General features: G+C 30.5%; 2 protein-coding genes and 1 long non-coding RNA gene across 3 annotated transcripts; all 3 read left to right on the top strand.

The window, feature by feature from the left end:
• The first annotated feature begins 4,272 nt into the window (after window positions 1–4,272).
• LOC123890774 lies at window positions 4,273–5,399 on the top strand. The gene is made up of 2 exons (XR_006802959.1): window positions 4,273–4,752; window positions 5,037–5,399. It is a non-coding gene; the product is annotated as an uncharacterized LOC123890774 (long non-coding RNA).
• Window positions 5,400–8,072: 2,673 nt separating this feature from the next.
• On the top strand, window positions 8,073–10,747 carry LOC123892173. Its single transcript, XM_045941994.1, has 12 exons — window positions 8,073–8,259; window positions 8,337–8,427; window positions 8,510–8,631; window positions 8,708–8,798; window positions 8,883–9,042; window positions 9,139–9,296; window positions 9,399–9,519; window positions 9,647–9,817; window positions 9,937–9,984; window positions 10,083–10,130; window positions 10,229–10,282; window positions 10,381–10,747. The coding sequence occupies exons 1-12, from the start codon at window positions 8,073–8,075 to the stop codon at window positions 10,585–10,587; spliced, it is 1,458 nt and encodes a 485-aa protein (XP_045797950.1). The 3' UTR covers window positions 10,588–10,747.
• Window positions 10,748–10,960: 213 nt separating this feature from the next.
• Window positions 10,961–11,931, top strand: LOC123890773. The gene is made up of 3 exons (XM_045940458.1): window positions 10,961–11,071; window positions 11,169–11,522; window positions 11,608–11,931. The coding sequence occupies exons 1-3, from the start codon at window positions 10,985–10,987 to the stop codon at window positions 11,857–11,859; spliced, it is 693 nt and encodes a 230-aa protein (XP_045796414.1). The 5' UTR covers window positions 10,961–10,984; the 3' UTR covers window positions 11,860–11,931.
• Window positions 11,932–12,097: the final 166 nt, after the last annotated feature.

Here is a 12,097-nt window from a genome sequence, read left to right as displayed (position 1 = left end):
GGTAATTATTTTTATTTCTTTGTTCATTAGTTTTTTTTAGGTCAAATTACACTAATGATCCTTTATCTTATTTATTTGTAACACTTTAGTCCTTTATCTTTATTTTGTAATAATTCGGTCCTTTATCTTTTGTAAAGCACACATATACATCCTTTTTTTTATTTTTTATTAAAAAAATACTGAGATGGCATTCTACATAGATAATATTTTACTAAAATATTGTTTTATTGAAATTAAAAAAAAAATGAAAAAATGTATGAAGATTCAATATCACCGATTCACCTCCATATCTTCATCTTCCTCATCATATTTTTCTTTAAATTAAAATTAATTTTCACTCAAATACACTTCCAAATAACATAAATCTTTATTTTAAATTTTCCTCCATCTCTTTCTAAACTCAAACAAAAATTTCTAAACTCAAATTAAAATCCCCAAATTTTCAATAACCTAAAAATTCCAAATTGGGGATTATTAAAAGTACAAAGTCAACCACTGCATAGTATCACTTATTGTTGGTCGTCGTCTGGTTCTGGAAATGGATGAGAATGTGAATGGGTACAAGTAGTGTGACCAATTATTGATGAAGAAAAAGAAGAGGCGTGTTGTTGGTGGTGAGTTATGGTACGGAGGAGGATGGTGCGAATGGGACGATGCTGCAGGGACATATAATCATAGGCTGAATTAGATTCAATTTTATGGTTGTTGTCATCATATTCATACTCACAGGTATTGTTCTTCACTGGAAAGAACTAGTAAAACGACAGGAACTACCAATATGAAATGATGATCTATGCAAAAATTGGTGTTCAAACCACTTTGGAATCTCTGCAACATAAAATTGATTTCCAAATTCATGCAGTTCCTATTAATTATAAAGACTTATGTTATTTGATTTAAGAAAGAATACATGAGGAAGATGAAGATATGAAGGTGATATTGAATATCTTCATCCATTTTTCCAGATTTTTTTTTAATTTCAATAAAATAATATTTTAGAAAAAAAAAACTATCTACGTGGAATGCCATCTCAGCATTTTTTAATAAAAAATAAAAAAAATGATGTATATGTGCGCTTTACAAAAGATAAAGGATCGAATTATTACAAAATAAAGATAAAGGACTAAAGTGTTATAAATAAATAAGATAAAGGACCTTCAGTGTAATTTGGCCTTTTTTTTTACTTTCTAACCTATAAAATAAATAGAAGTTTTTTTTTAAGCAACAAATAGCAACTTTTTGCCAAAATAAGCATTATGAAAAAAAAAAGTATTTTAAAAAATAAAATATTGAGAAAGAAAAAAGAATCTCAAGTAGTAAAATATGTGTGTTAATAAATAAAAAAATTTTAAAAAAACTCTAAGAGTGTGTTTTGTTCAACTGAGGGGAGGGGGAGGAAATATTTTTAGTTAAATGTCAAAATCTTCCACATTTTTTTTTTAGGTTTGCAACATTCTCTATATATATTTTTTTCAAATCATTTTGTTACTATATACTTTTAATATCAAATGCAACTTATTTGTTCTATAAAGAAAAAAAAAATAATAGAGGATGATTTTGAGAAGTCAAATAAACTAGCTTATAGCTTATACCTTTTAGCTGTTTGGTAACAATTTTTTAAAAAAAGGTTATAGTTTATTTTACTAGCTTATAACTTATTTTTTAAACTTTATAGCTTATAGCTTATCATCTTTTCTTCCAATTTTACCACTAGTATCTTACTTAAAAAAAATTAAATATTAATTAAACATATGTTTCTTATGTCATTTCATACGTATAAGTTAGTTCAACTGCTAATTTTATCAAACACTACAAATTCAATCAGCTAACTTATTCGTTATAAGCCAAAATCTAGCTTTATAAACTATCCGCTATAAGTTTATCCGCTATAAGTTAGCTTATCAACTATCCGCTATTTTTTACCAAACAGAGCCGTAGAGTCTGTTTGGTAGAAATAAGCTACAAGCTAGCTGATAGCTGAAAAACTAGTTTATATCTGAAAAGTTAACTAATTGAAATTAATGTGTTTGGTAAAATTAGCTTTTAAAGTGATCAATAAATATAAAATTACATAATTGATAGTGGGTAGTTTCTTTTTTAAAGTGAATAGTTATTAAACTGAAGTGTAAAAATGAAATAAAATGTAAAAAGCTATACGTTATAAGCTCAAACGCTATTTGAAATAGCATCTAAAAAAACGTTATAAGCTAATAAAAAAAGCTTGTTATCAAACACCTAATTTTTTAAAACAAACTTATAAGCTCATATAATAAGTTATAACCTATCTTATTTGTGTTACCAAACACACCTTAAGCTTTCTTAACTAGTGTCCGATCTATTATTTAATATTTTTCTACAGTTAATGGAAACAAAGTACTACTACAGTACATGTATTAAAACCACAAATGAAGTGACAATACTTGCATACACGTGAGATTTATGAAAAATTTGTACATAATCAAGTGTCATCTGCAAACTACAGTGCCTTGTCTTGTCCAATCATAGCTACTAGCTAATTGCTTAAGACCACAAAAGCACAGTTCCTATCGCAGCACACTGCCCATGAAAAGGAACTTTTAAAAGCTGGTACAAGTTGATCTTTTGTAGGAGCTATACTTTCAACTACTACCTTACTAAAAGGACAGTTCAACATATTAAAAAAAAGTTAGGTTAAACATTGCATACGGGGCATTTATTATATGCTAAAAATAAAAATAAAAGATAAACTTAATAATTATAAAAATAACTTTTCACATTTTTAATACATTGAATTTACGAGTTTCAAGATAAAATTTCCTTATTTATATATTTAATTAGTGCACCGAATACACTATTTAACATTTTCCTAAAAAAAATACTCCCTCAATTCTTAATTATAAACAAAATTTTATTTTTTAAATTTATTGAAAAAATAATGTATTTAGTATACATTATAGTTCAGATACACAAATTATTTAATAAATCTAAAAACTTAACTTTTATTTATAATTAAGAATAAAGGAAATATTACTTTAAAAGTTACCAGTACTAATTATACTAACTAGAGAAGTTTGAATTTTTAATCTAAAGAGAAAAATTTCTACGGGATGAAGTAGCAATAAATATTTACGGTTACTAAAATGACTTGTTGTACTTGTATTCAGGGGCGATTATGCCGCCTGGCATACCCAGCATGTGCCTGGGCTCCCAATTATATAATTTTTTTTAGGGTTCTTATTTTAATCTGAAAATTCGAATGTTTGAGTAAGAATTAATAAAATTTAAGTGCATATTCATAATCCTCATAAAATTTTGAGCAAAATGATATATTTACTTGTCCAATTTAGTGCAAGAATGAAAAATATCGTTTTTTTTATTTTGGTTTAGAGGTTGAAGATAATGAACAGTGGTTTTTTAAGGTTATTTTAATAAAAGCCTATATATATATTAAAGAAGCATGATTTTTAACAAAACGTGCAGCCTGGCCGCCCAGTGGCATTGTGATTTGTTTCTCACATAGGGGACTTGTGTCGAACTCCCACCTCACTCATTTATTTTCTTTCCTTTTTTGTTTTTATTTTCTTTATTTGTTTATGACTATCAAATATTTAGATTAATTCCTTAAAATTAATTATTTTTATTATAATTTTAGTATATAAATAATATATATTTTATTAGTTAGAAACAGTCCGATCCGGTTGAATTCCGATCGAAAAACTTTAAACCAATAAACATTCGTGCATTTGCGGTTAAAATTATGCCCAGGCTTAAGACTACTTACAATGGTGGGTATTAAACCCCAAAATAAGAGTTGAATAGATGTAATGGTGAGTTTAATGTTGGAGTTGAATGAGATGGAGGAGAGATGGGTTGAATTTATTCAACCGGGATTAAATTGAAAAGGTGAGAAAGAGAGAAAGTGAGAAAGTGGAAAGATGAGAGAGTGTAATGGACACGTGGCACGATCAGATTGGATACTTCCAACAAGTGTGATGCACTTGCTTAATAGCTAGGTGGATTTTGTTTTTTCGTTTTTTTTTTTTAAATGTATATATATTTGTCATATTTTGATTGAGTGTGTATATTTTTATTTATTCTAATACTTTCAGGGCAATTATTGCATAGTATATTTTTTTAAATATTTTTTTTTTAATACCAAAATTCATAATTAAGTTGGGGTTTAAACCCAAAACCATTGTTGATAGCCTAATATTATTCCTGGAGTCGCCACTGCTTGTATTCGTTGCTTTATATATTGGCCTTCTTCTAGAGTCATGTACGTAGAAACACATTTTTAATATTGTTTCGTTTTCTTCTTCTTCTTAAGTCCTTGACCAATCTTCCATGTTCTCCGGTATTAATCATTTTCATCTTTTTCTTTGTTCATATTCTTCTAAAGAGTAGAGAGTTTTGCAACTATGTAAAGAAACAAAAGAGAAAGAGTAGATGCTATTTTAAACACACCCACCTACTTTTTAAGTTCCACGTTCGTTCATCATCACTACCTCTCTATTCTCATCATCCTCTCCGAATCACTAAAAATCACTAACACAAATCATTTATTTTCACCCCTCAACATCACCATTTCTTAAAAATCGTATATAAGTGTAGTAGGAGACTGACAACATTGATTTAGTATGGAGAAACCTCTTGATGAGGCGGAGAATACAACATCTTTCAAGCTTCAACTAGGAGGCAAAGTGTTCTATGACCGTGGAGGCTCAACGAAATATTTGTGGAGCACCATTGGGACATGGGTGGAATTGGAAAAATGTGAGACCAATTTTTTTATTTACTCTTTTTTTTCTTCTTATTTCGTTATATATTTTCCTCTACTTTTATGGTTGTTAAGTACTTGATCCAACTTTTACACTGTATTTAGTTTTGAGGAAATATAACAAATTAGTTAATTTATCTTGAGCCTTGATCAAGGACTGTTGGTTTAACTTGCATCAAGTGTTTTAGTGTTTGAATAGAATACTATCTCTAAATTAATATGTTTTTGAATATGAAATTAATTAATATTATTTTCTTTTGTTTGAATATGCTTATATCAGATGGCTTTCGGATATGCAGTTCGTGTTATCATTAAGGTGTTATTAAAGCTCAAAATAGAGAGTTCCGATGTTAATCCTAAGGTTTGGGGTAGCCTTGTAACTAAATATAGTCGTCATGATTATTCATCGCGCTTCTCCGAGCAAAAGTTCTCATATGTTAAAGTGATCAAGATTGGTGAAGGTTTCAAGACTGTAGAGACAAATGATTATCTCTTTCGTATCGAGTTAGATTGGTGTAAGGTTAAGTGATATTTATTGTATAGGTGTTTCCGAACTTTAAATAGATTTACAAGTGAGATTATGTATCGAGTTAGATTGGTGTAAGGATAAATGATATTTATTGTATATGTGTTTGATTGTGTATGGGAGATATTTCCGAACCTTCTAAACTTGCACATTTGGAGATCTATTCTTTTGTTTTTATTTGCGTTTTATAGATCGATGTTTGATTGTTTGTTTAAGGGTCATCTTATTTTAATTTGTCTATTACTTGTATAAAAGAATGGTATGGGAGATAATGCCTTGTAGAGTATAGCCGAGCTGAGAGAGAGGTTCGAGCTGATTTAAGAGAGGGCCGAACAGCGATACACCGAAAAAGTTAGATTTTCTTGTGGAGTTTTTCAGGGAAATAGTTATGGATCTTCCATTGCTCAAAAGATAAAAACAAAATGAGTTTATGAATATTTCTATGGAGAGTAGACCGAGCAGAAGAGAGTGGAGGCAGGGACGGATCTAGAACTTTTGATTAGTGCGGTCAATTTCATTTGTTATAAATAATTATAATTATAATAAAAGAGTATATAGGTTTGTCTTTGTCATCAAATTTTGAGTTAATTTCGTCAAAAACCTTTCATGTGGCACATCTTAATTAAGTTATCTACGTGGATGATATAAACAGAAACTTGACTAAGTGGATTAACTTATTGTAACGTTTGTAACGTAATAAACGAGCTTAATTTTTTTTAAATATATGAGACCAAATTAAAATTTAAAATAACAAGGTGATCATACTTTTAACAACGTATACTACAGTTGCAAAACTTAAACAGAGTTGGCCTGTCAGTGTGTGGGCAAGACAAAATTTGATGTGAGGGCAACATGTAAAAATGATTATTTATTGGTTAAAAGATAATTGAAGGAGTGGGGTCCCTGAGTGGAGGTGACTTGCTATGTTGATAGCTTCATATGAGTTGTATTGTCAGTATTATAAAGTACAAGATTCTAAACCAAGTAGGTGTGGGAGACAAGAGAGTTCAATGTGTTGGTTGGTGGGAATAAACATATGTAATATTGGAGCTACTCCCTTTGTATTCGTTGGGCTGTTTTTAAGTAACAACTCTCAACTCAATCCATTCAAAAGTAACAACTCTCAAATTTTTGTTCAAAGGATATATTCAAAATAGTCACTTTTAAAAGTTACTACATAGCTACTTTGAACAAAAAATTTTATTAGGATAAGTTGGGTAATTTTTGTAAGGATAAGTTAGGCCAAAAACTATGGTATCAGAGCATCTTCCCGATTCGTTGGACCACCTGTTATCAGGTTTCCGCTATCGAGCCATCCACCGTTTATATCTACGTACCAAGCCCAATAGTGCTGAGCATGAGGGGCTGTGTTAAGAAGTCTCGATGTTCGATTGTTTGTTTAAGGGTCGTCTTATTTTAATTTGTCTATCTATTACAATATAAGAAATTTCAATACTATGGAAAAATCAATTTTGCCCTTCCTTCATAAATTGCCAAGTGTCCATTTCAAGGGCAAATGCAGTCCAAAAATTAAGTAATGGAACCAGATTGGTGGCTAACCGAGCCACATGGCTGGCTAACTAAGCCAAATGAAGATATTGTGAGACAAAATGCAACTTTTATGCAAGCCATGGTTGCATATCAAGTCTACCAATTGGTTTCCAATTTTTTACTTTATGTCACATCATAAACTTTTCCTTTGAAATTTTTCAAACTGACAAAAGAACTTCAGTTTCCCTATGCTGTTCATTTCCTTCACATTACCCGATATCATCTCAAACTCTTCTCTCCGGAAACCAAAGGTAAGACGTCTTCTTTCATGTACATCTTCATCTTCTTCAAGTTCTTCAAGTCATGCTTCTTGCAATATTTGTTACTCTCGGATCAACGGTTGCAAAGTTTTTCATTAAGTTGTTTCATGGTTTATAACTTAATCATATAAGTTGAAGTTGTTTCATGGTTTATAAAAACTTGTCCCTCTTTCTTTAAACTTCATGTTCTTTGTATAACACCTACCAAAGAGAAGATCTATGACAAATTAATTTTATTTGTGGTTTTTTAAACACAAGGATTAATGTCAGTTTTATTTGATGTTTTGGTCCAGGAAAATGGCAAGAAAGTTCGAATGTGTCAAAGATATCAACGATGGAAAAGATCTTTGGAAGATTTCAGTTAAGGTCAAAGAAAAATGGAGTAACTTGAAGGATGGAAAACAGTCCATTGAGTTGCTGGTTTTTGATCATAAGGTTATCCCTTTAACAATGTGTAATTATTACTGAATCTTAACTGATGTTGTTGGTTTTAAAATCATTATTATTACATTAAAGGTATTTGCAATGTTTTACCTCTATGGTTATACATTCCAAAATATAAGTTTGTATTCAAGTTTGAAAATGAATAAATATTAGTCTATTCAAACATTTGATTGATATGAGTATGTGTTCAAAAGTATGTGTTCAATATCTCATTGAATAATTATTGTATTCAAACATTTTCTGTCAATGACCATGTGTTCAAAAGTATGTGTTCAAAACATCATTGTTCATCTTTGAGTTTACAAAATTCCATAAATCATTGATAATTGATTTTTAAAACATGAAACAATATATGTGTTTGTCAGAGAATTTCAAAGTGTGGAATCATTAGGCACATAAAACTTTGTACCAAACAAGTATTATTACAAGGCTTTTATTTATATTTCAGGGAGATGACATATCCGTTTTCATTCCTCATGAGGTTATTCAGAATAATGAACAACTAATTGATTTAAGTGTCAACAACACTTACACTATGCAAAACTTTCAAGTCTCAAAGAATGATGACCTTTACAAAACCTCAAATCATGTTTACAAGCTGAGGTTCAATGGTGGAACTATAGTTAAAGATGTCAATGTTCAAAAAATTGGTGATGCAGTCACAAACATTAAACCTTTCACTGAGATTGCCAACCTTGACTTTCATGAAAATCTATTATATGGTATATTTTAATGTTCGTTTACATTTATTTATTACAATCAATTTTTGGAGTTTACAAATTTTGTTGTGTGTGTTCAGATGTTATTGGACTGGTTGATCAAGTTGGTTATTCACAACCTACTCATGGAAATAGGAAAGTTCAAGTTAACCTTACTCTTCGAGACCTTGGGTATATTTTCCACTTTTTATTGTATATCCTGCGACATGTCAGACTTGATTGTATACTAACTTGCCTATTGTATTATTGGTAGGAACATTCCAATTGCATGCACTCTATGGCAAAACTATGCACTTAAGTTCTTCAATGTTCAGAATGAAGCTAAGGGTGATCCAATTATCGTTTTCATGAAATATGCTAAAATCAAAAAAGAAGGTACAATATATAGGTTTGAACTTTTGTAAAATTTATCAAGTACGAACTATTATTGATAGATACATAATATTTTTAGGAAAATGGCCATTGACAATTTCAAACACATGGAACACAACAAAGCTTTTCATCAATGAAGAAGTTCCAGAGATTATTGACTTCAAGAAAAGGTCTATCTCATTATTTTTTACTTTTGATCTTTGCAATATAATTTTGAACTAACTATCTACAAATGTTATATGTTATATTATAAGGTTACTTGCTGGGATTGAAAATGGTACTGTTGATCGGTTTGCTGAAACTCCGACACAAATGATGAGCCAATCGTATGGAAGTTCCCAGTACACACCGCAACAAACATTCATGCACAATGCAGAACTGATTACACTGACAAAAATGGTGCAACTACCACAGGTAAAACATGGAACGGAACACCAGTGATGTTATAATTTCATCAAAAGTTAAAATTAAACTTAATTAATGACAAATGTGTAACTCTAAATTGGCCAGGAAACCAAATGTCTGACGATTATCAAGACAATTAAGATCAAGCCTACAAAGTATGGATGGTACTATATGACTTGCTTCAAATGCCCTAAACAATGCTTTGGTGCTGCTCCTCCTTTTATATGTGGAGATGGTCATGAAACTGAAGCAGAAATTCTGAGGTAAACGTTATGTATGTCGATTAATTCACACCCGGTATAATTTAAAACATTATACATGAATAGCATTGTATTGTCAACAAATGATTAGTTACTAAATTACAGGTACAAGCTGGATGTTGAGGTTGGTGATGGAGATGTTAAGGCAACATTTGTTTTCTGGGACCGCGAGTGTGAGCAATTGATTGGCAAGAGTGCAACTGTTCTACGTGCTCAAATGTTGCAGGTCAAAATTAAACTCTTACAATATGATATAGTTTTGTAGTTGTTTTTGTCATCTACATATATACTGATTATATGATTTTGTCAACTACATTTCTCCTGATTATATTTTAAATTTTTCAATATATTAGGATGGAATAACGGATCCTCTGGATTATCCTGAGGAAATCGATCTAATTACTGGGAAAAAAATTGCTGTCAAAGTTAAGTGGCAACCCAAGTGGAAAACTGGATCAGTCATTCAAATCAACCAAGGAGATGACTTTATCAATGAAATTGCTGCGATGTTCTCACCTGCTGATGTAAGGATATTACTATGTTTCCATCTAATAATATATATCTCTTTCTTATAGTTTTTTTACCATCATCTTGGAATTCATATTAAGTCAATTAAGTCTCATTCCATGTTATCATTTTTTAGGCTCCACAAGGACAGATACAAGATGATAAATCTACATTATTAATTGAGGTAACAAAGTTATTCATAATTTACTTCTTTAGTATTCATAATATTGGTATCATAAACATCTACAATCTTTGAATTCAATTGTTGTTTTTTTTTTTCAGGACAATAGTACTGCTGAATCTATAGTCCAAAAGAAAGATGAGGTTGAGGTTAGAAAACTTCTTAACCAAGTTTTTCTAATATTGGTTATTATCCTGAAAACAACATTAATTGAAACATAAAATTGTAATTACATGATTCATTGCAGCCTACTGATACTGATGCAGATGTTGCCGATGGTGATGAAATTGTTATACCGACTGTACGTCCAATCAAGTTTATCTCTTCGCTTATTATATTTTGACTATGTATATTTCATATTTTTATTTGAATTTAGTTTGCTTTATATCATATTTTCAGTTTTCTCTGTCTGCTTCTGATGAAATTGATCCTGATATATTGGGGATGAAGACACCATCAAAGAGGTCAGGGAACGACCTTATGTCTACTCCCCATAATGCTGAACTTGAGGATGTCATTGGAGAAAAGCAGTCATCCACAAAGATGTTGAAAGTTGGAGGAAAGGCATCAGGCAAAAAGGGACTCAAGGTTCCAAAAAAGGAGTGAATCAATGGAATGTATAATGGATAGCTTAAGTATTTAGTTTAGGTATTATGCTGAACAAAACTTTAAAGTTGTAGCTACTTAATTAATTTGTTGATGTTTTGTCTTATACCAACACTACATGTGTTGTGTATGATATTATGCTTTAGGTACCTATGTTTTGTTGATGTGTTGGCCGTGAACTTAAACACATTATGCCTACTTGGTTGTAATATATACATTTCAGTTATTGCTCCCTTTATGTAGTCTCCATATTAATGACTTATCCAACCTCCAACATTTAAATGCAGTATACCAACTACAACAACTTATTTATGACTATCACATGTCAATTTTTACTTTAAATACACCTTCATAACATTTGATCTTCACTTATTATACACTTCACTTAAGTTTAAACATGCCAACATATTATGAGGATATCAGTTTATATCTTGGTTCCAGGATTCAAAAATCAATTACATATACAGTTCATGTCAATGGTGTTGTAAGTTCAAGTAACATTTTTTATGCATATGTCTACTATTTTTATGTTACATTTTTAAATTTTCATCCTTATGTAACTTGCATCTGATATTGGACAGCCATATGGTGAAATTGATCCCTCCTTCGCACAACAATACTCTCATGAGTTAGATCATCAATGGAAATTATTTTGCTGCAACTACATGTATTTAGTTACTTGGAATGGCGATGTCAATCAACCTAGACTAACAAATGGATGGACAGAGATTCGTGAACATTTGGATTTGCAGAATCATTATCATCTTTTTGGTTTAGAGTATTATGGTGACAGCATGTTTCACTTGGTGCTTAATCCAACTAGGGATTCCTCAACCTATGGATTACCCTCATTTCACTCTCTATCTGCTAAACCAAATGATTCATTGAGTTTTGATGTTGCTATTCCTTCTGATCCTAACTCTACAATACAATTAGTTGAGTATTATTATAAATGACTAAATAACTTTGCAATTATCAACTGGTTTATTTTGTAACTTTTTTCAATTTTTCCCATTTCAGATACTTAACCAAGAGTTGGGTGAATATATTACTTCTTATCACAATTCCTTGCTGCTTGAAGGACCAGTAGCTGAGCCTATGTTATCTCCAATTATTAAGTTAGTAGATCAAGACCAAGTCACAAGCTATGAAGTGGATAGTTGGGCTATTTTCTGCAGGGAAAACTATTTCAGTCATGGAGATATTGTCAAGTTCACTTTCTTTGATCTTGAAAATAGTAATAGGGTTGATGTTGATTGGATAAGTCATTAGTACAGCATCTCATTAGGTATGTTATTGAGTTTATCTGTTCTAAGGATTTGTTGTAATCCAGCATCATGAAGCAGTAATTGAATCCTTTGTGCTAAGTATTAGTAATATGTTTAATTATGATTTTATGTTATTGTCTTTGTTTAATGATAATTTATAAGTTATTTAGTTTAATTAAATTAAATTTGGGTTGTTGTGTCTAGAAACATCAAGTCTCACCTATATCCATTTATTGTTGATG

The sequence above is a fragment of the Trifolium pratense genome, linkage group LG6 (assembly GCF_020283565.1).
Source record: "Trifolium pratense cultivar HEN17-A07 linkage group LG6, ARS_RC_1.1, whole genome shotgun sequence".
Classification (NCBI taxonomy): Eukaryota; Viridiplantae; Streptophyta; class Magnoliopsida; order Fabales; family Fabaceae; genus Trifolium; species Trifolium pratense.
The sequence above is the reverse complement of the archived record's forward strand: the minus strand, read 5'-3'. Positions and strand labels throughout refer to the sequence as shown.

Excerpts from the sequence above, each read along its gene's own strand:
- LOC123890773 (XM_045940458.1), top strand. The coding sequence starts at position 10,985 with ATGCCAACATATTATGAGGATATCAGTTTATATCTTGGTTCCAGGATT. Across the intron at positions 11,072-11,168 it reads CAGTTCATGTCAATGGTGTT|CCATATGGTGAAATTGATCC; the intron begins GTAAGTTCAAGT and ends GATATTGGACAG. Across the intron at positions 11,523-11,607 it reads CTAACTCTACAATACAATTA|ATACTTAACCAAGAGTTGGG; the intron begins GTTGAGTATTAT and ends TTCCCATTTCAG.
- LOC123892173 (XM_045941994.1), top strand. The coding sequence starts at position 8,073 with ATGCAAAACTTTCAAGTCTCAAAGAATGATGACCTTTACAAAACCTCA. Across the intron at positions 8,632-8,707 it reads TGCTAAAATCAAAAAAGAAG|GAAAATGGCCATTGACAATT; the intron begins GTACAATATATA and ends TAATATTTTTAG. Across the intron at positions 9,520-9,646 it reads TACGTGCTCAAATGTTGCAG|GATGGAATAACGGATCCTCT; the intron begins GTCAAAATTAAA and ends TCAATATATTAG.